The 21,888-nt window shown below is 50.1% G+C and overlaps 1 protein-coding gene across 1 annotated transcript in view; it reads right to left on the bottom strand.

Moving 5' to 3' along the window:
* The window catches only part of NPR1 (natriuretic peptide receptor 1), a 78,819-nt gene that overhangs the window by 15,160 nt on the left and 41,771 nt on the right, over positions 1–21,888 (bottom strand). Inside the window, exons 5-14 of the mRNA XM_077321174.1 lie at positions 21,328–21,419; positions 18,815–18,950; positions 17,074–17,158; positions 16,001–16,121; positions 13,122–13,196; positions 11,908–11,985; positions 9,348–9,452; positions 4,107–4,178; positions 3,381–3,540; positions 1,564–1,719 (exon numbers count right to left, since the gene is read on the bottom strand). Of these exons, the coding sequence (XP_077177289.1) occupies positions 1,564–1,719; positions 3,381–3,540; positions 4,107–4,178; positions 9,348–9,452; positions 11,908–11,985; positions 13,122–13,196; positions 16,001–16,121; positions 17,074–17,158; positions 18,815–18,950; positions 21,328–21,419 (1,080 nt within the window). The remainder of the gene's footprint in view (positions 1–1,563; positions 1,720–3,380; positions 3,541–4,106; positions 4,179–9,347; positions 9,453–11,907; positions 11,986–13,121; positions 13,197–16,000; positions 16,122–17,073; positions 17,159–18,814; positions 18,951–21,327; positions 21,420–21,888) is intronic.

Raw genomic sequence — 21,888 nt, 5'->3', positions numbered from 1 at the left:
AGACCAACACTGGCACATCCCTTCCTGCCCACCCACCCACTCACCATCTGCCTACGTTCATAAAATCAGCATTTCCATAAGATGACTATCTGGTCACTGCTTACACACTTCCCCTTCCCCTCCATTTTCTCAAACCTCCAGGACTTTCCAAGTCCAGAGGTGGCAATGCTAGAACAAACGTCATACCCCCCCTTCTTGCTAAGGAAGGACAAAAACATGGACTCAAACAGGGAATCTCCCTCCTATACAGGCACCTTGTTGAGGTATTTCATAAACATGGGCTTCCGACCAAACCACCAACAGTCGAGGGACATTACAATGTTGTGGTTCAGAGAGGTGGCCTCTAATCTGGAGTAACCGGGTTTGACTCCCAACTCCTCCAAATGCAGCCTTCTGGGTGATTTCGGACCATTCACGGTTCTCTTAGAGCTGTTTCAGCCTAACCTACCTTACAGGGTGCCTGTGGTGGGGAGAGGAAAGGGAAGGCGATTGGAAGCCACTTTGAGACTCCTTTGGGTAGAGAAAAGCAGCATACAAGAACCAACTCTTTCTTCAGTAATCTCAGGGCTCTCTGAGCCTCACCCACCTCACAGGGTGTCTGTTGTGGGGAGAGGAAAGGGAAGGCGGATGTAAGCCACTTTGAGACACTTGAGGCCTGCTTGATGACCTCGAGCCAGTCCCCGTTCTCTCAGAGCTCCCTCAGCCCCACCTAACGCACAGGGGAGAGCAAGGAAAGGCAATTGTAGGCCACTTTGAGACACATGAGGCCTGCTGTGTTACCATAGCCAGTCCCCGTTCTCTCAGAGCTCTCTCAGCCCCACCTATCTCACAAGGAGTCTGTTGTGGGGAAAGGAAGGGGAGGGGATCAGTAGCACTACTCCTTTAGGTAGTGAAAGAGGGGTACAACCCCCCCCCCCACAACTCTTCTATTCTATTTAATGTTCAGCCTGGAGAAAAGGAGGTTGAGAGGGGACATGATAGCCCTCTTTAAGTATTTGAAAGGTTGTCACTTGGAGGAGGGCAGGATGCTGTTTCTGCTGGCTGCAGAGGAGAGGACACACAGTAATGGGTTTAAACTTCAAGTACAACGATATAGACTAGATATCAGGAAAAACTTCTTCACAGTCAGAGTAGTTCAGCAGTGGAATAGGCTGCCTAAGGAGGTGGTGAGCTCCCCCTCACTGGCAGTCTTCAAGCAAAGGTTGGATACACACTTTTCTTGGATGCTTTAGGATGCTTTGGGCTGATCCTGCGTTGAGCAGGGGGTTGGACTAGATGGCCTGTATGGCCCTTCCAACTCTATGATTCTATGGCCTGTATGGCCCTTCCAACTCTATGATTCTATGATTCTATGGCCTGTATGGCCCTTCCAACTCTATGATTCTATGATTCTATGGCCTGTATGGCCCTTCCAACTCTATGATTCTATGATTCTATGGCCTGTATGGCCCTTCCAACTCTATGATTCTATGATTCTATGGCCTGTATGGTCCTTCCAACTCTATGATTCTATGATTCTCATTGGTCACTTGATGGTGCACCAACCCACTTCCTGGTTCTCACCTTTGGGGCTCAAGGCCATTCCTTCCACGTAGAAGACGCCACTGCGCAACGCGATCTCCTGCAAAATTATTCCGAAGCTGTAGACGTCGCCTTTCTGGGTTCCTCCTGGCAGGGGCGACTCCATCCGCAAGAGCTCAGGAGCCGTCCACAGTTTCTCTAGGAAGAAACAGGGTCAAGTCAAGGTTCGGGGACCCACAGCCTGCTGGAGAGCAAGAAAGAGGCAAAGGAAGGGGGAAGGAGATGGGAGGCACAGGGCAGTGACAGCGAAACGCCCTTTAGCTCTGGCCAGGAAGAAAGGAAAAGGACTGGACAGCACAGTCTTTTTTCCTAGCAAGGGTGAAAGAGGTTTCTGGTGAAGAGAACTGCAGGGAGCTGTTTTTTGTCTTCTCAACAACTGGGGGCTTCTTTTTAGGGCCGAAAAATGCTTCTGGGACTCAATGGCTAATGTATGTGTTATGTCCTGACAAGCCACTCTTGACTTATGGTGACCCTATTGTGGCGCAGAGTGGTAAGGCAGCAGATATGCAGTCTGAAAGCTCTGCCCATGAGGCTGGGAGTTTGATTCCAGCAGCCGGCTCAAGGTTGACTCAGCCTTCCATCCTTCCGAGGTCGGTAAAATGAGGACCCAGCTTGCTGGGGGGTAAAACGGTAATGACTGGGGAAGGCACTGGCAAACCACCCCGTATTGAGTCTGCCATGAAAACGCTAGAGGGCATCACCCCAAGGGTCAGACATCACCTGGTGCTTGCACAGGGGATACCTTTACCTTTGCCTTTATAAATCAGGGGTGGCCAAACGGGGGTTCTCCCAGGGACTCATGGGAATTGTAGTACATGGGCATCTGGAGAAACCTACTTTGGCCACCCCTGCTATAAATAATGGCCTCCAAAACATTCTGTCCTTAACAGCCTTTGCAAATCAAGGGCTGTAGCTTCCGTGACCTGAGTTAACCCAACTCAGGTTGGGCCTCCCTCTCTTCCTGCCGCCTCCAACTTTTCCAAGCTTTATTGTTCTCTCCGGTGAGTCTTTGCAGGACGCGGCCAAATGGACGAAATGGGGAATTTGCTGTTGTTCATACAAGGGCACCTGTAAGCCTTGCGTTCTTTCCTCTGCTCTGTGGCATCGTCTTCCCTCCAGTCTTGATTTGGATCCAGCGGATCTGACCTGTTACCGGTGGCCCTTTCCCCCAGTGCAAGAAACCTCCTCTTGCATCAAATGCCAGGTTAGCAGAACAGATCTGCAAGGCCCAACCTGTTCTCTTTGAAAGTTGGCCAGCTGCTGTTGTCTGAGCTCTCCCAAAGAGTCATTGGCTGACATCTCTTTTCGAAAAACAGAATAGGTGCAGGTGGTTTGAATGCGGGGAGGGGGATTAGGGGTTTGCAATATCAAGGATTAGGGAAGAGGCCCAGCTCAGAGGATGCCTTTATGGGGGACGGGTTAGGAGGGGAGAACTAAACCAGCAGGGGAGGCCTGTAAGATTTTCTGTACATACTGGCCTCAACCGTAGGCCTGGCGGAAATGCTCCGTCATAAAGGTGCCACTGGCCTCAAACACTGTTCTACACAAAGATATAGCTGTTCTCACAGAGCTCTCTCAGCCCCACCTACCTCCCATGGTGCCTGTTGTGGAGAGAGGAAAAGAAAGCAATTGTAAGCCGCTTTGGTACACCTTTGGGTAGAGAAAAGCAGGGTATAAAAACCAACTCTTCTTCTAAATGGGCATTGTGGCATGTTTGGTGAGGCCAAGGCAGCAGGGATCCTCCTTAGGGCCATGCTGCCCCTGCCCTCTTTCTCCCTTCTCCCTGTCGCATCGCTCACTGGCAAACAGCGCGTGTGAGTCCTCCGTGTCGGGTGCCTGGCGGAAGCTCTCCAGCCCGTAGTCCGTGATCTTCAGCACGAAGCGGCTGTCTACGACACAGTTGGAGGACTTCAGGTTGCCGTGGGAGTGGATCACACCGGTATGGAGGAAGAGCATCCCCTGGTAGAAAGAAGGGGAAAGCAAGGGGGTCAAGAGGTAGAGTACGGGTGGGCCCGGGGGGCTCACATGGCCATGTAACATCCCAATAGTTAGAGCGGTCTACAGATCATGGGTGCTCAGGAGTGGAATTCATTGCCATGGGAAGTAGTGGTGGTGGTTGTAAGAATAGATGGTTTCAAGAGGGGACTGGAGAAACGTATGGAACAAAAGTCCCTCATTGGTTGTTTTCCACCACCAGGTTTAGATGGAACACTCCGTCCAGGGCTGTGATGCTTTGTAGTTTGAGGGGCAACAGTGGGAGTGTTTCTGGAGTTCTGGCAGGAAATCTCTTTATTGATAAAAACAATGATGGAAGCTTTGCTAAGACTAACTTCCAACATGGAATGGCAGACCTACTTGTTTAAACATGATAGGAGATGCAGAAATTCTAGGCAGAGGATCCTTCTCGCAGAAGGTACTCTCTTGGCTATCCCCAGAGCATCTAGTTACAAGGGAGGCAGTGATGGTGGCTGTTTTGAAGGTGTGTAGGAGGGGGGATGAAGGGGGAAAGGAACCCGGACTGTTACCTTGATGATGTCGTTGGTGAGCGAGTAGCGGAACATCCAGTCCAAAGTGATGCTGTCGTTCTCCAAGATATCCTACAAAAAGGATGGGAAGCAGAGTAAGTGCTTGGTTTATTTCTCTGCAGGGCTCCTCCCCCCATGCAATTCAGTCCTTGCATTTCATGGTGAGTCCATTGGCTCACCAGTTCAAAACCCCGAAAAACATCTTCTGAAATTTCAAACATTCCAGTGTTTAAACTTGGGTCGGAAAGGGAATTTACTCAGTTTCACAGAGGATCTGTTTCTCGGAGGTTGCTAGCCAGGCTGACCGAAGAGAAGCTCCATATCCAGAGGCAGCCTCTGAATTTCCAGTGCCAGTGGAAGGACTTGGATGCTGGACTGGAGGGACCCTCCCTGGTCTGACCCAGCAGGGCTCTCCTGTGTCCTTATGAGGGGAAGGCCTTGGCCTCCCTGCCCTGCTGCTGGCCCTGCAGAGGGACTGGCTGGCCTCTGTGTGAAGAAGGGCGCTGGACTGGAGGGACCCTCCCTGGTCTGACCCAGCAGGGCTCTCCTGTGTCCTTATGAGGGGAAGGCCTCGGCCTCCCTGCCCTGCTGCTGGCCCTGCAGAGGGACTGGCTGGCCCCTGGGCGAGGCAGGAGGCTGGACTGGAGGGACCCTCCCTGGTCTGACCCAGCAGGGCTCTCCTATGTCCTTATGAGGGGAAGGCCTCGGCCTCCATGCCCTGTTGCTGACCCTGCAGAGGGACTGGCTGGCCCCTGGGTGAGGCAGGAGGCTGGACTGGAGGGACCCTCCCTGGTCTGACCCAGCAGGGCTCTCCTGTGTCCTTATGAGGGGAAGGCCTCGGCCTCCCTGCCCTCCTGCTGGCCCTGCAGAGGGACTGGCTGGCCCCTGGGCGAGGCAGGAGGCTGGACTGGAGGGACCCTCCCTGGTCTGACCCAGCAGGGCTCTCCTGTGTCCTTATGAGGGCAAGGCCTCGGCCTCCCTGCCCTGCTGCTGGCCCTGCAGAGGGACTGGCTGGCCCCTGGGTGAGGCAGGAGGCTGGACTGGAGGGACCCTCCCTGGTCTGACCCAGCAGGGCTCTCCTGTGTCCTTATGATTTCTAAGGATTCTTTATGATATATTTTTTAAAGCGTCCAGTTCCCCCTATCCAATTTTTAAAGCATAGATATTGAGAAATCATCCTCCTTCTCCCTTCCTGTCCTGTTCCCTCCCCCCCAAAAAATATTTATTTGGCAGTACTTTTAAAACACACACACACACACACAAACAAATTAGGTCAATATATGTTTTGAAATATCTCCCCGACAAGCCTGAAGTCAGGAGAGACTGCCCAAAACTGGGCCTCCTTTCTCAAATGCCTTCCCTTGATAAAACATAATTTCCCCATAAAGTACTTGGCCAGCACAAGCCTACAGGTGAGTTTTCAAAAATCAGGAATGGAACCTGCGCACTGCCCAATTCACCCTCCTCAAGAGGGCCAACACACCTGGTTTATTCAGGTACCTGTCACAGAACTACAGGCAAGAATATTTACGCTCACCGAAAATCCCCCGATCCTTGGCAACCCCTATTCTCCGTTCTGCCCCTTGGGCTTCCTGCCATCTGGATCCCATTCCAGACGGCTTCGTTTTCCTGTCCGATTCTCCGTTCTTTCCTTCCTTTTTGGTCTCTCCTCCTCCCTCTCTCCCCTTCTGTCTCTCATCTCTTTTATAAGAGGAAATGCTTATCGGCAGCAGCCGGCCAGGAATCTAGAAACCGCCCCCCCTCCCTTCGAATCCCTCTTGCTCGTCTGTCGGGCCATAAATCATCCCTCTTGGAATGGGCTTCGTGTAGCACTTCTCCGCGGAGGGAGGGAGGGGGGGAGGGAGCCGTGGGGGCCCTGCGGCTCTCCCTTTTAATTAAAACCCTCGCCTGCCCCCACCTCAGCCCGCTGCTACGGGTAAGGTCTGGAAACCAGGACCTTGCTTTCCCCGCTGCGGGAAAACAGCTGGAAAAGAGGTCAGGGCAAGCGTCGTCCTGTGCCTTGGAACCAAGAGATAGTAAAGTCCTTCCTGCCCCATTAATGCGATTCCACGAAGAAAACATAGTTTGGGGGGAGTAGCTGTGATGGCCCGAAGCAGAAGAGGTGGATTTCTGTGCCAGGGAAGTTTGCGCGGCTACAAGTATAGCCCGTTTACAGAGGGGGTTGAATAAATATCTGGAGCAGAGGTCCATCAGTGGCTCTTAGCCACAAAGTATAGATGGAATGCTCTGTGTGGGGCAGGGATGCTCTGTGTTCTTGGTGCTTGGGGGGTAATGGGAGGACTCCTGGAGTTCTGACCTTACCGGTGGACCTCCTGATGGCCCCTGGGTTTTGGCCACTGTATGACATGAAGTGTTGGACTGGATGGCCCATTGGCTCTGTTTTCCTTATCTTCTTATGTGCCAGAATCAAATCTGGTCACACTTTGGAGAATTTTTAGGCTATGAGCCTTTTTAGAGTCAGAGTTCTCTGGCAAAGGGAGCATTGATCCTCAAAAATGTACACACACACACACACACACACACCCTATTAGTTGGTCTGTAAGGTGCCACCAGCCTTGAATCCCACTCATGTAGGAAATCTGCACCAGGAATCATTACACGCATATGTCATCGATGTATAGATGGTATTGCCTGGACACTTTGAGAAGCCGATCCTACGTGTTGACAATCCTGTGTGGTCCTGAGTGATGACGCTGCATTCCAAAGTGTAAACCAAGTATTTGTTATGGTGGCGAAGCTCCTTGGTGGTGCTGGCTTCCGTGTAGAGCACTGGGATCTCTTAAGCCCAACAGGCTGGATGTCCCATTGCTAATTGCCACATAGGCCACCTTTGTTGGTGGCAAGAGGAAAAGGAGTGCTCCAGTGCATGTACAGAGTGCTGTCTCCTCACCAACAGCCTACACAGCTAAGCGGACTAGGCCACTTCCGCATAGGGTTAGGAAAACTGCTTTTTAGGTCAGGAGGAATGAATCCCAAGGAAACTTTAGAAACCTATTGCTTGCCCTTGCTTTAATCCCATAGGCCGGGCGTAAAGAACTGGGGTGATAAGATTGGGCTACTCCTCCCCTCAAATTACTGTTCCCCCCCTTCTTGATAATGTTTTGACATTCCTCCCTCATCCTATGAGTTTGATGTCGGCAGTGCTGTTACGCAGCACTCTTATGAGATCTAGGCTCAGCGAATGTCATTTTATAGTATTTACATCGCTAGCATTGGACATTGAAATGATTTTTTTTTTATCAATTGGGTTAGAATTTTATTATTGGAATGTTTTACTTGGTTTTATATGTATGGAGTTTTATCTTTATATGTAAGCCGCCACGAGCCAGTATTCTTGGGAGTGGCAGTATATAAATACGATTAAATATAAATAAATCTATGAGATTTCTAGTGTGGGGTGATGGCTTGTGGTTTGTTTTCTGCTGTATCGTTCCTTGATTTGTGTTTTTGATGTGTGTTTTATGTCTGGGGCTTTAATGGGAGTTTTATTGGAGATTTTATTCAGGCTATTGTAACCCGCCACGAGTGGCGGGTAATAAATTGAAACAACAACAACAACAACAACAACAACAATAGACCCACCCCGTCGAATCCCACTTTCCAGACTGCAGGAGGTGATACGGGAATTCTGGACCCCCCCCCCCCAAGAAGTCTGTTAACCAACCCCAGCCTAGTCCACATCATTGTTGCAGGATTGAAATCAGTGAGGTTAAAAACACCCAAAGTGGATTTAAAAGGCCCCAGTGGTGAATCTGGAAAGCCATTTGACATTGTCTAGGGTATGATTTTTAATAAAAAGCACGAGCCTTTGTTTTTCCTCCCACTTCTTTGTTCCGTTTTTAATTTCCTGGCGACGGCTTCTCCCGAGCCGTGGAACGTTAAGCCATTAAGGTGCTAAATAAATACAACGCCCGTGCATTTGTTTTAGAAAAGGGAGAGGGCAAACCTGTCCTCGAAGAAGGGTTTCCAACCTCCAGGCAGGGTCTGGAGACCTCCCAGAATTACAGCTGATCTCCGAATTTTGGAGATTGGTTCCTAGGAGGGAATGACTGCCTGGAAGCATGGAATCAGTAGCAAAGGAGACCAGAGGGTCTGAAGGACCTCTAGCAGTTCCGTAGAGCCGTTCCACCAGGCCACCCAATAAGAATTAACATCTGGTCTCTAGAAGACCTCCCGGCCTAAACCTGCATCAGCGAGCCGACTAGTCGGTAGTTCAACCTCCCCAGTCCTGGATTAGGATCTCGTGAGCAACATCGGTATAGGTAACATTCTGGACTTTAAGGTAAACTAGGTTCTAAATGGTGCTTTATGTGATCCGCCCTGAGTTCACACAAGATAGGGAGGATTACAAATCCTTATCCATTGCTGTTCCTCTATATATTTCTGAAACAGCCTAGGGGGTGGGACGTGTCCGGCTGTCCAAGTTGGAATAGGGCCAATCAGGGGACAGCCAGCTTTGTTCTGATTGGCCCTGCCCCTGTGGCTCCCGCCCTCCGTCCCTGGACTCTATCCTCTTTGCTCTCAGACGACTCAGTCCCTGGAGCCAGCAGCAGGTAAGGGGAGAGGCTCTGGGCAAAGGGTCGTGGTGGAGGGCTTGCTAACAAGGGCCTCTTGGCCTGCTAAGCTGACCTTGCTAATGAGGGCCTCCCGGCCTGCTGACTGTCTCAGCTCTGCTAACAAGCTGCCCCACTTGATTTGGCTGCGAGCTGCGGCCCAAAGCCACCTTCAGCTACCTGGCCAGGGGCCAGGGGCCAATTTCAGGGCCCGTTCTTAGGAACGGGCTTTGAATCTAGTTTAATATAAATAAATAAATTTATACCCTGCTGAGGTCCTTCCCCTTCCTGAATCACACCCTCCCCTCCCCCTGGTCCCGCAGTCTCTACACAATTCCTAACCCGGAGCTGGTGACCCTCCTTAGAAGTTGTGTTTTCACCTGAATGCCTTAGAAGAGGTCTTCTCTCCCATCTGTGATAGGTGAGAAAGCCTCTCCTAAATCTCTGTAACCAGCCCCCATCTTGCGTAACAAAGAAGGAACACTTTGTTTTCTAAATGCACGCCTCGTCTGACACGAGACATGCCTTGAAAAGCAAAATATGCATGTTTCTTGACCAGCAGTTTCCCAAATATGCATAGTATGCAAATTTTGACCCTTTTACCAATCCCCTAAGCTTCCTAGGTTTGTTTAGTGGTCTCCTAGGTCCCTTCTTCCCCCTTCCGTACCTGGAGACTTCCCCGGGTGCAGTACTCGGTCAGGATACAGATGTTTGGGGGGTCGATACAAGCCCCAATGAAGCGGGTCAGGTGCTTGTTTTGAACGTCTCTCATCTGGAGGAGGAGGAGGATGAAGAGAAGAAGAAGAAGAGTTGTTTCTTATAAGGCTTACAGTTGCCTTTCCTTTCCTTTCCCCATAACAGACCCCCTGTGAGGTGGGTGAGGCTGAGGGAGCCCTGAGATTACTGAAGAAGAAGAAGAAGAGTTGGTTCTTATATGCCGCTTTTCTCTACCAGAAGGAGTCTCAAAGCAGCTTACAGTCTCCTTCCCATTCCTCTCCCCACAACAGACACCCTGTGAAGGAGGTGAGGTTCTGAGAGCCCTGATATTACTAAAGAAGAAGAAGAAGAGTTGGTTCTTATATGCTGCTTTTCCCTCCCCGAAGGACTCTCCAAGAGGCTTACAGTCGCCTTCCCTTTCCTCTCCCCACAACAGACAATCTGTGAGGTGGGTGAGGCTGAGAGAGCCCTGATATCACTGCTCAGTCAGAACAGTTTTATCAGTGCCGTGGCGAACCCAAGGTCACCCAGCTGGCTGCATGTGGGGGAGCAGGGAATCAAACCCGGGATGCCAGATTAGAAGTCCGCACTCCTAACCACTACACCAAACTTGAAGGGAAGGTGATTGCAAGCCACTTTGAGGCACATGAGGCCTGCTGAGTCACTTTGGGCCAGTCCCAGTTCTCTCAGAGCTCACTCAGCCTCACCTCCCTCACAGGGTGTCTCTTGTGGGGAGAGGAAGGGAAGGCGACTGGAAGCCACTTTGAGGCACATGGTGACCTCGGGAAGGTGATTGTAATCCGCTTTTAAACTCCTTTGGGTAGAAAAAAGCTGGGTATAAAACCCAACTCTTCTTCTACCCTGCTACAAGGTTATTTCAGGGGAAAAAAGCAGAGTTCCAATTTTTTATTAGAGGGGAGGGAGGGAAATGTGCTTTCAAATTTATTGGAGGAGAAGAAGGGGGAGGAAAGAACGGGCAAAACCCCGGAGAACATTTTCACGTGGATTTCTGTCCCAGAATGGGGGCAATTTTGCTCCCCCTTCCCTCCCTACTCCACAGAGAGACACTTTTCCATGCAGGATTAAAGCCAATTTCTTTTCCCGCTAAATCTCTCTCAGTCCTGGCACATGTACAGCCTGCGTTTCTTAAAAAGAAAAAATTGGACGTGGACACCGGTGCCAAGAAAAAAAACCCCATCTAGAAGGTGTTTGGAAGGCATGCATCCTGACTCCAGGGGATGAGGGACGAATCATCAGAATGAAAAGAATTCAAGTCCTGGGCCCAGACCCATGAACTTGGGGTGTGGGGGGGGGGATGTTGAGTAAACGGGACGGGGCATGAACATTGTTGTTGCTTCGGGCAGGAGGGAGGGGGAAAATATGCTTTTCAATACCGTTCTTCCACCCCCCACCCCACCCCCCAAAAAAGCTGGTGTAAATAGCTCTCTGTGACCCTTCCGGTCAAAATCTTTGCCTGCGCTAATGCTTCTTTCGTAATCAAACTCCCCATGTTTATTTTCTCAGCCTTCCCTCTCGCTTTAAGGGGCGCTGGGTCTTAATTAAAGGGGGAGCAGATGGCCAGCTTGCTGCGGTTCCCCTGCTAATGAGTCATTAGCCCTTCTACTGCGCAGCTGGGGTGTGATAGTTCAGTTCGTGTCTTCCACCCACCGCCTGGTGCCTTCTGCTCTAGGAGAAAGCATCCCGCTTGACACAGCGCCTCCTGCTGGTGCCCCAGTAAACTGCCCTGGAAGGGAAGAGCTGGGTTTTTTTTAATATACCCGGCTTTTCACTACCCAAAGTGGCTTACAAACACCTTTTTCGTCTTCTCCCGACAACAGACACCCTGTGAGGGAGGTGAGCCCGAGAGAGCTCAGAGAAAGAACTGCAACTGGCCCGAGGTCATCCAGCAGCCTCATGGGTCTCTTACGATTGCCTCCCCTTCCTCTCCCCACAAGAGGCACCCTGTGAGGCTTCCCTCAGGCTGAGAGAGCTCTGAGAGAACTGGGACTGCCCCAAGGTCACCCAGCAGCCTCATGGGTCTCAAAGAGCCTTATGATTGCCTCTCCTTCCTCTCCCCACAAGAGCCACCTCATGTGGGAGGTCAGGCTGAGAGAGCTCTGAGAGAACTGCAACTGATCCAAGGTCACCCAGCAGCCTCATGGGTCTCAAAGCACCTTACAATTGCCTCCCCTTCCTCTCCCCACAACAGGCACCTTGTGAGACCGGTCTAGGATTGGGCGCTTCGGCATCCGAAGTGCCCAACCCTAGTCTTAATCATGACACCACGCTGGCTTTCACGGGAGGCTTGGGAAGATACGCCAAGCCCAGCAGGAGAGAAGCAGGAAGGGGCAGTGAGTTCCACCTTGGTCAAGGAAGAATCAAGTCAGGTTTGGTCGGGTTTCCCAAGGTACCGTGCCAAACCAAGCCAGCTCCCAATGCCACCTCTGCCTTGCCCGCCAAGTTTCACCCCGCCCCAACCGAGGCACCCACAGGGTGCGTGGGGTGCTTACGTGTTTCAGTTCAAAGCGCATCTTGCGCGTGAGCTCAATCCGCTTCCGGTTGACGTGTTTCACGGCCACGAGGTTCCCCTGCAAAGAAGAAGAAGAAGAGCTGGAGTTTTTTTACTACACAAAGGAGTCTTTCAAAGCGGTTAGGTTCCTCTCTTCTCTTTCTACACCAAATTTGTTTCTCTTCTTAATATAAAACTATAAAATTTGAGTCCAACGGCACCTTTAAGATCAACCAAGTTGGCCTTCAAGGTGCTATTGGGCTCAAATTTTGTTGTGTTACCCACTTGAATCTGTAAAACTGTGTTATTCTTTCCAGCAGTCTGGAGCTCGGCTCCTCCTTGCGCATTTAAACTCTGCCCGACAAACACGCTTAATTAGAACTCAGGGTCATTTTGTGAAACTCGAGATGCTGAGCTGACAGCTTGTGGAACACACAGCCACCAGTATGAGGGGACATCTGCTTGCTTACCCCGGTTTTAAAAAGGGGCTTGGACATATTTATGGGGAAAAGATCAGTCATTCGTCTACTGGCCACAATAACTGAATGGGACCTCTGAAGAATGTCTCTGATTTTGGGCTTCACCAAGGCATCTAGCTACCCTCTATTGGAAACAGGATGCTGACCTAGATGTAAACTGCACAGAGCTTTTATTCCAATCCCAAGTCGGTTCAGTCCCTGCCCTCTACACAGAATGTGATTTCCATTTGGATTTTGGGCGATTTAAATTTTCCTTCTGCAGCAAGAAGGATTGATCCGGAGTCACCCTACCTTTATTGTGCAATATCTTAGAATGCTTTTAATGCTCAATATTTTTCAAATCCGGATTGGCCACACCTGGTCATGTGACAAGCTTGCCTTAAAGGAGAAGCCCCTAATTTTTCTAAACTTCTGTCGGTCCAGGATTTTTTCTCCCTTCTCTGCCTTTTTCAATCTTCTCCCACCCACACTCCTCCAAGAGGATCCCTGCTTGGCTCCTCTCCCCACCCTTCAAGAAAAGAAAGAGGCTTGGCTCCCCCCCCCTTCTGAACTACCCTAACCACGTGCAGAACACTTTCCTGTTTCAATGGGGGGGGGGGAGGAAGATCCGAGTTCAAAGTGATCTGAATTCAACAGGATTGACAATGGAATAAACAAAGTAAGTGCAGACTCTGCCCTAGAGAAAGTTTTGTTCTGATCTGGCACAGCTCCTTGTAGTCTCTCCTGACGGACTTACCTTGTAGTAAGCTGTCTTGGCATAGACCTGGAATTGCCCCTCGGTGGTAAGCAGGGAGCCGTAGTTTGAACCTCTCTGCAAGGACAGAAGGAGAGCCATAAGGGGGCTTCTTTTATATGAACTACGCCTCTGCACCACCCGAGCCCCCCACAGTTTGGAGTTGGCATGCTTGATTTGCGTAACTTCATACACCGATCCACTGACTGGTGTAGGGGACGAATGGAGCGTCGCCATCTTATGGACATTTTTGATTGTTTTAGTATTTTACTGGGGGATAATTCAGGGTTTTTTTATGGCAATTATTGTATTTTATTATTTTATGTAAGCTGCCTCGGGCTGATGCTGTTGGGAGGGGTGGGATAGAAGTTAAAATATAAATGAATGAAGGAATGAAGGAATGAAGGAATGAACGAATGAACGAATGAATGAAACTACAGCATAGTTTCTGGTGGTCTGCAGGAGAAGAGGAAGATGCAAGCCCAGCAGCACCTCAGCTCAAGACTTCTGGGGGAATGAGCTTTGGGGAGTCCACATGTGGTTTCACATGACCTCAATGCACATTACTTTATTTATTTGGAAAAGAAGAACCACAGTCCTGTAGGAAAGGTCTCACTAGGCAGAGCTGCCTAAAGCCAGGGGATGTTAGCCGTTCAAGCATCCATCTCTGACGGGGAAGATGCCAAGTTCAAATTGCCACTCAGTAACAGAACTCAGGAAGTGGCCCTGGGCCAGTAACTCCATTTCTGCCTAATCCAGATTGCAGGGCTGTTGTGAGGATGAAATGGGAATGGAAAGAAGAGAGCGGTTGGAAGGCAGACAGACAGACAGGGCTCATGTGAGGCTGAGGAAGACCGACAGATAGGGCTCATGTGAGGCTGAGGAAGACCGACAGATAAATAGGGCTCATGTGAGGCTGAGGAAGACAGACAGATAAATAGGCCTCATGTGAGGCTGAGGAAGACAGACAGATAAATACGGTTCATGTGAGGCTGAGGAAGACAGACAGATAGGGCCCATGTGAGGCTGAGGAAGACAGACAGATAAATAGGCCTCATGTGAGGCTGAGGAAGACAGACAGATAAATACAGTTCATGTGAGGCTGAGGAAGACAGACAGATAAATAGGGCTCATGTGAGGCTGAGGAAGACAGACAGATAAATAGGGCTCATGTGAGGCTGAGGAAGACAGACCGATAAATAGGGCCCATGTGAGACTGAGGAAGACAGACAGATAAATAGGGCTCATGTGAGGCTGAGGAAGACAGACCGATAAATAGGGCTCATGTGAGGCTGAGGAAGACAGACCAATAAATAGGGCTCATGTGAGGCTGAGGAAGACAGACAGATAAATAGGGCTCATGTGAGGCTGAGGAAGACAGAACGATAAATAGGGCCCATGTGAGGCTGAGGAAGACAGATAAATAGGCCTCATGTGAGGCTGAGGAAGACAGACAGATAAATACAGTTCATGTGAGGCTGAGGAAGACAGACAGATAAATAGGGCTCATGTGAGGCTGAGGAAGACAGACAGATAAATAGGGCTCATGTGAGGCTGAGGAAGACAGACAGATAAATAGGGCTCATGTGAGGCTGAGGAAGACAGACAGATAAATAGGCCTCATGTGAGGCTGAGGAAGACAGACAGATAGGGCTCATGTGAGGCTGAGGAAGACCGACAGATAAATAGGGCTCATGTGAGGCTGAGGAAGACAGACAGATAAATAGGCCTCATGTGAGGCTGAGGAAGACAGACAGATAAATACGGTTCATGTGAGGCTGAGGAAGACAGACAGATAGGGCCCATGTGAGGCTGAGGAAGACAGACAGATAAATAGGCCTCATGTGAGGCTGAGGAAGACAGACAGATAAATACAGTTCATGTGAGGCTGAGGAAGACAGACAGATAAATAGGGCTCATGTGAGGCTGAGGAAGACAGACAGATAAATAGGGCTCATGTGAGGCTGAGGAAGACAGACCGATAAATAGGGCCCATGTGAGACTGAGGAAGACAGACAGATAAATAGGGCTCATGTGAGGCTGAGGAAGACAGACCGATAAATAGGGCTCATGTGAGGCTGAGGAAGACAGACCAATAAATAGGGCTCATGTGAGGCTGAGGAAGACAGACAGATAAATAGGGCTCATGTGAGGCTGAGGAAGACAGAACGATAAATAGGGCCCATGTGAGGCTGAGGAAGACAGACAGATAAATAGGCCTCATGTGAGGCTGAGGAAGACAGACAGATAAATACAGTTCATGTGAGGCTGAGGAAGACAGACAGATAAATAGGGCTCATGTGAGGCTGAGGAAGACAGACAGATAAATAGGGCTCATGTGAGGCTGAGGAAGACAGACAGATAAATAGGGCTCATGTGAGGCTGAGGAAGACAGACCGATAAATAGGGCCCATGTGAGACTGAGGAAGACAGACAGATAAATAGGGCTCATGTGAGGCTGAGGAAGACAGACAGATAAATAGGGCTCATGTGAGGCTGAGGAAGACAGACCAATAAATAGGGCTCATGTGAGGCTGAGGAAGACAGACAGATAAATAGGGCTCATGTGAGGCTGAGGAAGACAGAACGATAAATAGGGCTCATGTGAGGCTGAGGAAGACAGACAGATAAATAGGGCTCATGTGAGGCTGAGGAAGACAGACCGATAAATAGGGCTCATGTGAGGCTGAGGAAGGTTGAAAGACAGACAGACAGATGGGTGCATGTAAGGCTCAGGAAGACAGAGAGAGAGAGAGAGAGAGAGAGAGAGAGAGAGAGAGAGAGAGAGCTCATGTGAGACGGAGGAAGACTGAAAGACAGACAGACAGACAGACAGACAGGTGCCCATGGGAGATGCCTGGGAAGGCAGGCAGGGGACTCACCAACGAAAGGGTGAGCTTGCTGCCCACGCTGCGCAAATTCTTCTCCAGATTGCTGGACTGCACGTCCTCCCAGTGAATGCGCCAGAGTTCCGAGGCCAGCTCCTTCTCCAGCCTCATTTTCCTGGGGGGGCACAAGGGTGTGTTGGAAGGGGCCCACCATGGCCACACAATCTGCCTTCCTCCCTGCATCCCCCGCCCTCCACAGCAATGGCAACGGTCCTGAGCCTTCTTTTCTCTGATCATCTCCCATAAACTCGTGTTCCCCCTAAACCTTTGAGTCGATCAGCAGCAAATGTAGAAAAAAGAGACATTTTTTGTGTTTGCAGGGCTGGTCACCGCCAGAGTTTGAATAGCCAGAAGGCTTTTAAGAGGAGGCAGGGAAAAATACATGGCGGAGGACAGTTCCATCAGCCGTGACTGCTTTGGTAGAACCTCCATGGTCAGAGGCAGGCTACCCGCTTCCACATGGAACCTGGGATCTTCATCATGACAGGCAGACACTCTGCCACTGAGCCATGAGCTCTGTTCAGGGTTCCCCTCTACCATGATTATAATATTATAATATAAACCATGATTATACTGGCTGTTTTGATTCTCATCCTTTCCTCAATAATCTCTAGTGCAGATGTAGCCTGTTTCATTACAGTCGCTGGTAGCCGGAATACTATCTACCAGAACTCTTAGCTCTCTTTGGGCACTAAACAATAAACCATGCTAAAAAATGCTATTTCAATCTACTTCCGTGACTGTTTGTAAGAAGAAGAAGTGTTGGTTCTTATATGCTGCTTTTCTCTACCTAAAGGAGTCTCAAAGCGGCTTATGATCGCCTTCCCTTCCTCTCCCCACAACAGGCACCCTGTGATGTAGGTCTGAGAGCTCTGAGAGAACTGCTCTGCGAGAACAGCCCTAATACGACTGGGACTAGCCCGAGGTCACTCAGCTGAGGAGCACGGCACCTCGCAAGTGGACTTTGCCATTTCACACAGTCAACTCCAGTGGCTAAGTGGATGGAAAGTGTGTTATTAAGTGGCCGAATACGGTCTTAGCTGGACCTTTGGTCTGCTCCCACTCACCTGTACACAAAGAAGGCTGCAATCGTCACCATAGAGAGAAACAGGCTCATGACGAGAGACAGGATCTCCAGCAGCGAGAAAGAGGCTAGGCCAGGAAAAACAAGAATAGGCCGTTAGGGTGTCATTAGTACGGTTGCTACGGCTACCCGCTGAAGCGGGGGTCCTGTATTTTGGAGGCGTCTTTACACACACGCACCCTGAACTCTTCCCCAACTCACCCAAACCCAGAAGAATGTTGAGACATTCTGACGTCACCTGGAAATGACATCGGGATTGTCAGGGGAGGTGACGTTCTGACTTTTGGGCAAAACTCTATGGACGGAAGTCAATTTTACCATAGAGTTTTGCCCATAATCTAGAGCATCGCTCTTCCTCCCGTGTCTCCGACATGTCGGTGTCGCTTCTGGGTTTTCATTGACTGTGGGTAGCTCCAGTCCACCAGCTTTCCAGCTGTGGTTGCCGATAGTCCTTTGGGGAGAACTCCGGTGACTTAGAATCATAGAATCATAGAATAATAGAGTTGGAAGGGACCTCATGGTTCATCTCGTCCAACCCCCTGCACTTGGTGCAGACCTTAATGCTAAATTAATGGTTGACTGTTTGAAATGTTTCAGCATTCACCATTTCTGGGACCCTGAACTGGCTGGAAAGATAGCACAGAAATATTTTAGGCATTTCCCCAAATCTAGGGATTCCCACAGGCACGATGGCACCCACGAACACCTTTTCTGGTATCTGCCAAGCAGGGGAGAAGGAGGTTTTCCTTGGGTGAGGCTCCCTGCGATTCCCCCAAACGCAGGAAATTTGACTACATCATTTGTGGTAGAAAGGGGGCAGTGCCTGGTGGGGCTCTTGCCCAGCAAAGATTCTGATTGGCCACCAGATAAGATGTTGCTTTGGCAGCAGCTGCCACTACAGAACAAAAATCTTTACCGTGTAACGAAAGGCAAACTTTGGCAGCCAATCAGTGCTGGCTCCATCTCCTTCAATGGGCATTTTGTGGCAGCCATTTTGTGACTGTGTGTCAGAATTCCAAATGTGCCCACAGGGTCAAAAAGGTTGGTGGACTCTTTCCCTAATCTCTATGGTAAAGACCAGAGAGTGGGGGGGGGGGGAAATTACTAGAATGTCAACATCCATGCCATCCTTCACTGTTTCCCCTCCCTTCCTCAAATTAATAAAGGTGGAGGTGGGAGTTGTTACAAGCCTCCACCACATCAACATGGTGTTAGAGCAATGGTTCTGAACCTGGGGGTCAGGAGTCCTTGGGGGATTGGACGACCCTTTCACAAGGGTTGCAGCAGGGCAAGCAGCTTGGCCAGGGTGGCGCCATCTACATAACTGCCTTGCGGGGTAGATCGAGATGGAGCGTTCGTCTGTCTGGAGCAGCGGAAAAGAGCGAGATCGGCATGGTGGGACAAGAGGCAGAACTGAACTGAGAAACCCCGGGGGAAAAACCCAATTTATATACAATCTCGAACAATGGATCTCCACGCCATTGGTCGGTTTCAGTTTAATTTCTGTGAAAGAATACTTGCATAATTTAGGGTTGGGGGTCACCACAACATGAGGAACTGTATTCAAGGGTTGCGGCATTAGGAACGTTGAGAACCACTGAGATAGAGGAATCGGAATTCGAAGCTAACAAGGGTCTTGAACCACAGGGAAAGGCGGGGTACAAAGGTTTTCACAAGCAAATATAAATGAGATAACTTACTGGCCCATACCCTCCTCTTAATACCTTTTTGACAAGCTGGATTGCTGTTCTCAAAACCACAGAATGGCACATCTTTGGGAATGGTGTTTCCTGGCCAGTGGATTTCCCTTCCGGGCACCATCTCTAATTTCTTGGTAGTTCCGTTGTAATTAATAACAATCTGTGGGGTGAAGTCATTAGAGTGTCAGACTTGGGAATGTACAAATAAAAATTGATTAATTTCAGGGTCAGGCATAATCAACCCGAATCCGATTCGGCATTTCCCAAATCACCCGAATAGAAATTACGGTACGGGGATTCGGACTTGGTTCGGGGAAGCTGAATTTCTGGGCTCTGAGGCATATAAAGCCACCTGACTCTATTTAAATGCCTCCAGAGCCGCCAAGCAGCTGATCAAGTTGAGGCTTTTCTCTCCAGATCGGCTGTTTTTCAGGCAGAGATTTGGAAACCCGAATCAAAAAACAAATCAGTTCGGCTTTTTGCTATTCGGGGCCTGAATCGAAGTAGGCATTCGCAGTTCAGATAAATTTATTAGGTTTTTTTTTTTCCAGTTTTACCCACCCGAACACACACGCCTAGTCAAACTAGGACAGAGGAGAACTGAGTCCAAATTCCCACCCAGCTATGAAGCTCAGTGGGTGACCTTGGGAGGGATACCCTCTTTTCTCAGCCTCTCAGGATAAGTCTCAAAGTCCGTTTACACACTGAGGGTTTCATGCCGGGCTGCAGGCTGGAGTTTTAGTCGTGGCAGGTTGCCCCACCTCTTCCTGTACCCACATGGGGGAGCATTTGGCCCAGTGTACCTCACCCACCCCTATTTGTGCTCTTGCGTGGGAGCTGGGGCAGTGAAATTCCCAGTGCATAAATGGTCAAAAGGCGGTTAGGAGAGCCAACTTCTAATCTGGCAAGCCGGGTTTGATTCCCTGCTCCTCCTCATGCAACAAGCTGGGTGACCTTGGGCTAGTCACAGCCTTGATAAAGCTGTTCTGACCGAGCAGTAATATCAGGGCTCTTAGCCTCATCTCCCTCACATGGTGTCTGTTGTGGGGAGAGGAAAGGGGAGGCAATTGGAAGCCGCTTTGAGACTCCTTCGACTAGAGAAAAGCGGCATCTAAGAACCAACACTTCTTCTCCAGTAATATCAGGGCTCTCTCAGCCTCACCTCCCTCACAGGATGTGGGGAGAGGAAAGGGAAGGTGAATGTAAGCCACTTTGAAACTCCTGGTAGAGAAAAGTGGCATATAAGAACCAACCTTCTTCTTCCAAGATGTTACGGGGCTGTAATCTCAATGGAAGTCCTTGGAATGCAGTGGTACAAGGTGCAAGGAAAGACACATATGTAGGTGGCATTTAAATAAATCAGGGATTGCCCACCGGGGGCTGGTCCACAGGAAATCTGGAGGGGGTCCATGGCTTTTCCCCTCCTGCATTAATGGACTTGGCCACAAGGTAGGGAACTGACCAATTCCAGCGCTCCCCAAGCTCCCCTTCTGAACGTGAGTAGTCCAGAGGAGGGCTACGAAGATTATGAGGAGTTTGGAGACCAAGTTGTATGAGGAACAGTTGAGAGAGCTTCGTTTGTTTAGCCTGGAGAGGAGACGACTGAGAGGGGATCTGATAGCCATCTTCAAGTATTTAAAAGGCTGCCATGTAGAGCAGGGGTAGTCAACCTGTGGTCCTCCAGATGTCCATGGACTACAATTCCCATGAGCCCCTGCCAGCAAATGCTGGGTGACCTTGGGAACTGTAGTCCATGGACATCTGGAGGGCCGCAGTTTGACTACCCCTGCCCCAGAGGTCGGACCGGAATTCAAAGAAATTCCGTCTAAACATCCGGAAGAATTTCCTGACAGAGTGGTTCCTCAGTGGAACAGGCTTCCTCAGGGGGTGGTGGGTTCTCCGTCTTTGGAAGTTCTTAAGGAGAGGCTGGAGAGCCATCTGATGGAGAGGCTGATTTGATGAATCTCATGTGGCCCTTCCTTGCATACCCAGGGAATTGCTGATCGCTACTGTGGGATGGTTGGTGAATTTCCTCCAGACCAGGCTAGATTCTGGAGATGTTTTGTGCAGGGGTGGTTTGCCCTTGCCTGCCTCTGTGTAGCCCCGCTTAACTTCCAAGACCGGACAAGACCAGGCTAGCCTGGGCCATCCAGGGCCTATTCTGCACACAATAGATAATGCACTTTCAATGCAGTTTAGAAGTAGATTTTCCTGATCCGCACAGGAAAAACCAGCTGCCAAAGCACATTGAAAGTGCATTATCCTGTGTGTGCAGAATGGGCCTAGCTTAGGACAGCATTGCAGCTACCCCAATTCCTTCTGTTCCATGGCGACTCCGAGTGGCATTCTGACCCGCCACAGGTCCAATTTGGCGAAAGTTGGCTTCACAAACAGAGACAAATCAAGCCACACGCTGCTCGTGAGCTCCCCAGGAGCATCTGGCCGCCTTCTGTTGGAAGCAGGATGCTGGAACAAACAGACCTTTGGCCTGATCCTGCAGGGTGGATTCCAAGGATGCTCTCGGCCCTTTCACCAACCTCAAACTCTCCCGAGGCCGGGTCCATGTCCCAAAGCGAGTAGTCCGTCTCCCGATCACCGTTCTTGTCAATTTTCAGGAACCCCGTGACCCCTGCGTGGCGGAAGGGAGAGGGGGAGATCGTAACAGAATGTTCCCAATCCAGAACCCGTGACTCGCTCTGCGTCTTCCCTCTCCAAATCCCCAAACTCCAAGATGAGAAACGGAAACTGGAAACTTTCTCTTTGCTACGCAATCTAGTCTGACAGCAGGAATTCACGGAGAGGAGACTGGAATGTGGGAGATTGTTTCTGTCATGCTTCTCTTCCTCCCCTGCAAGGGGAAATGAAGGGTGCCTTGACAGTAGAGTTGCCAACCTCCAGGCAGGGGCAGGAGATCACCTGAAATTGGTTCCACCCAGGAAAATGGAGGCTCGGGAAGCTAGGGGGATGCCAGCTCTGGGTGGAGAAATACCTGGACATTTTTGGGGGTGGAGCTGGGGGAAAAGGCAAGAGCAGCCCTTATCTCCGTCATCTGGAGATGAAATATAATAGTGTGAGATACTGAGGTTCCCACCTGGAGG

This window comes from Paroedura picta, chromosome 1 (genome assembly GCF_049243985.1).
Source record: "Paroedura picta isolate Pp20150507F chromosome 1, Ppicta_v3.0, whole genome shotgun sequence".
NCBI classification, from domain to species: domain Eukaryota; kingdom Metazoa; phylum Chordata; class Lepidosauria; order Squamata; family Gekkonidae; genus Paroedura; species Paroedura picta.
Note: the sequence above shows the minus strand (reverse complement) of the source record. Positions and strands in the feature narration are given on the sequence as shown.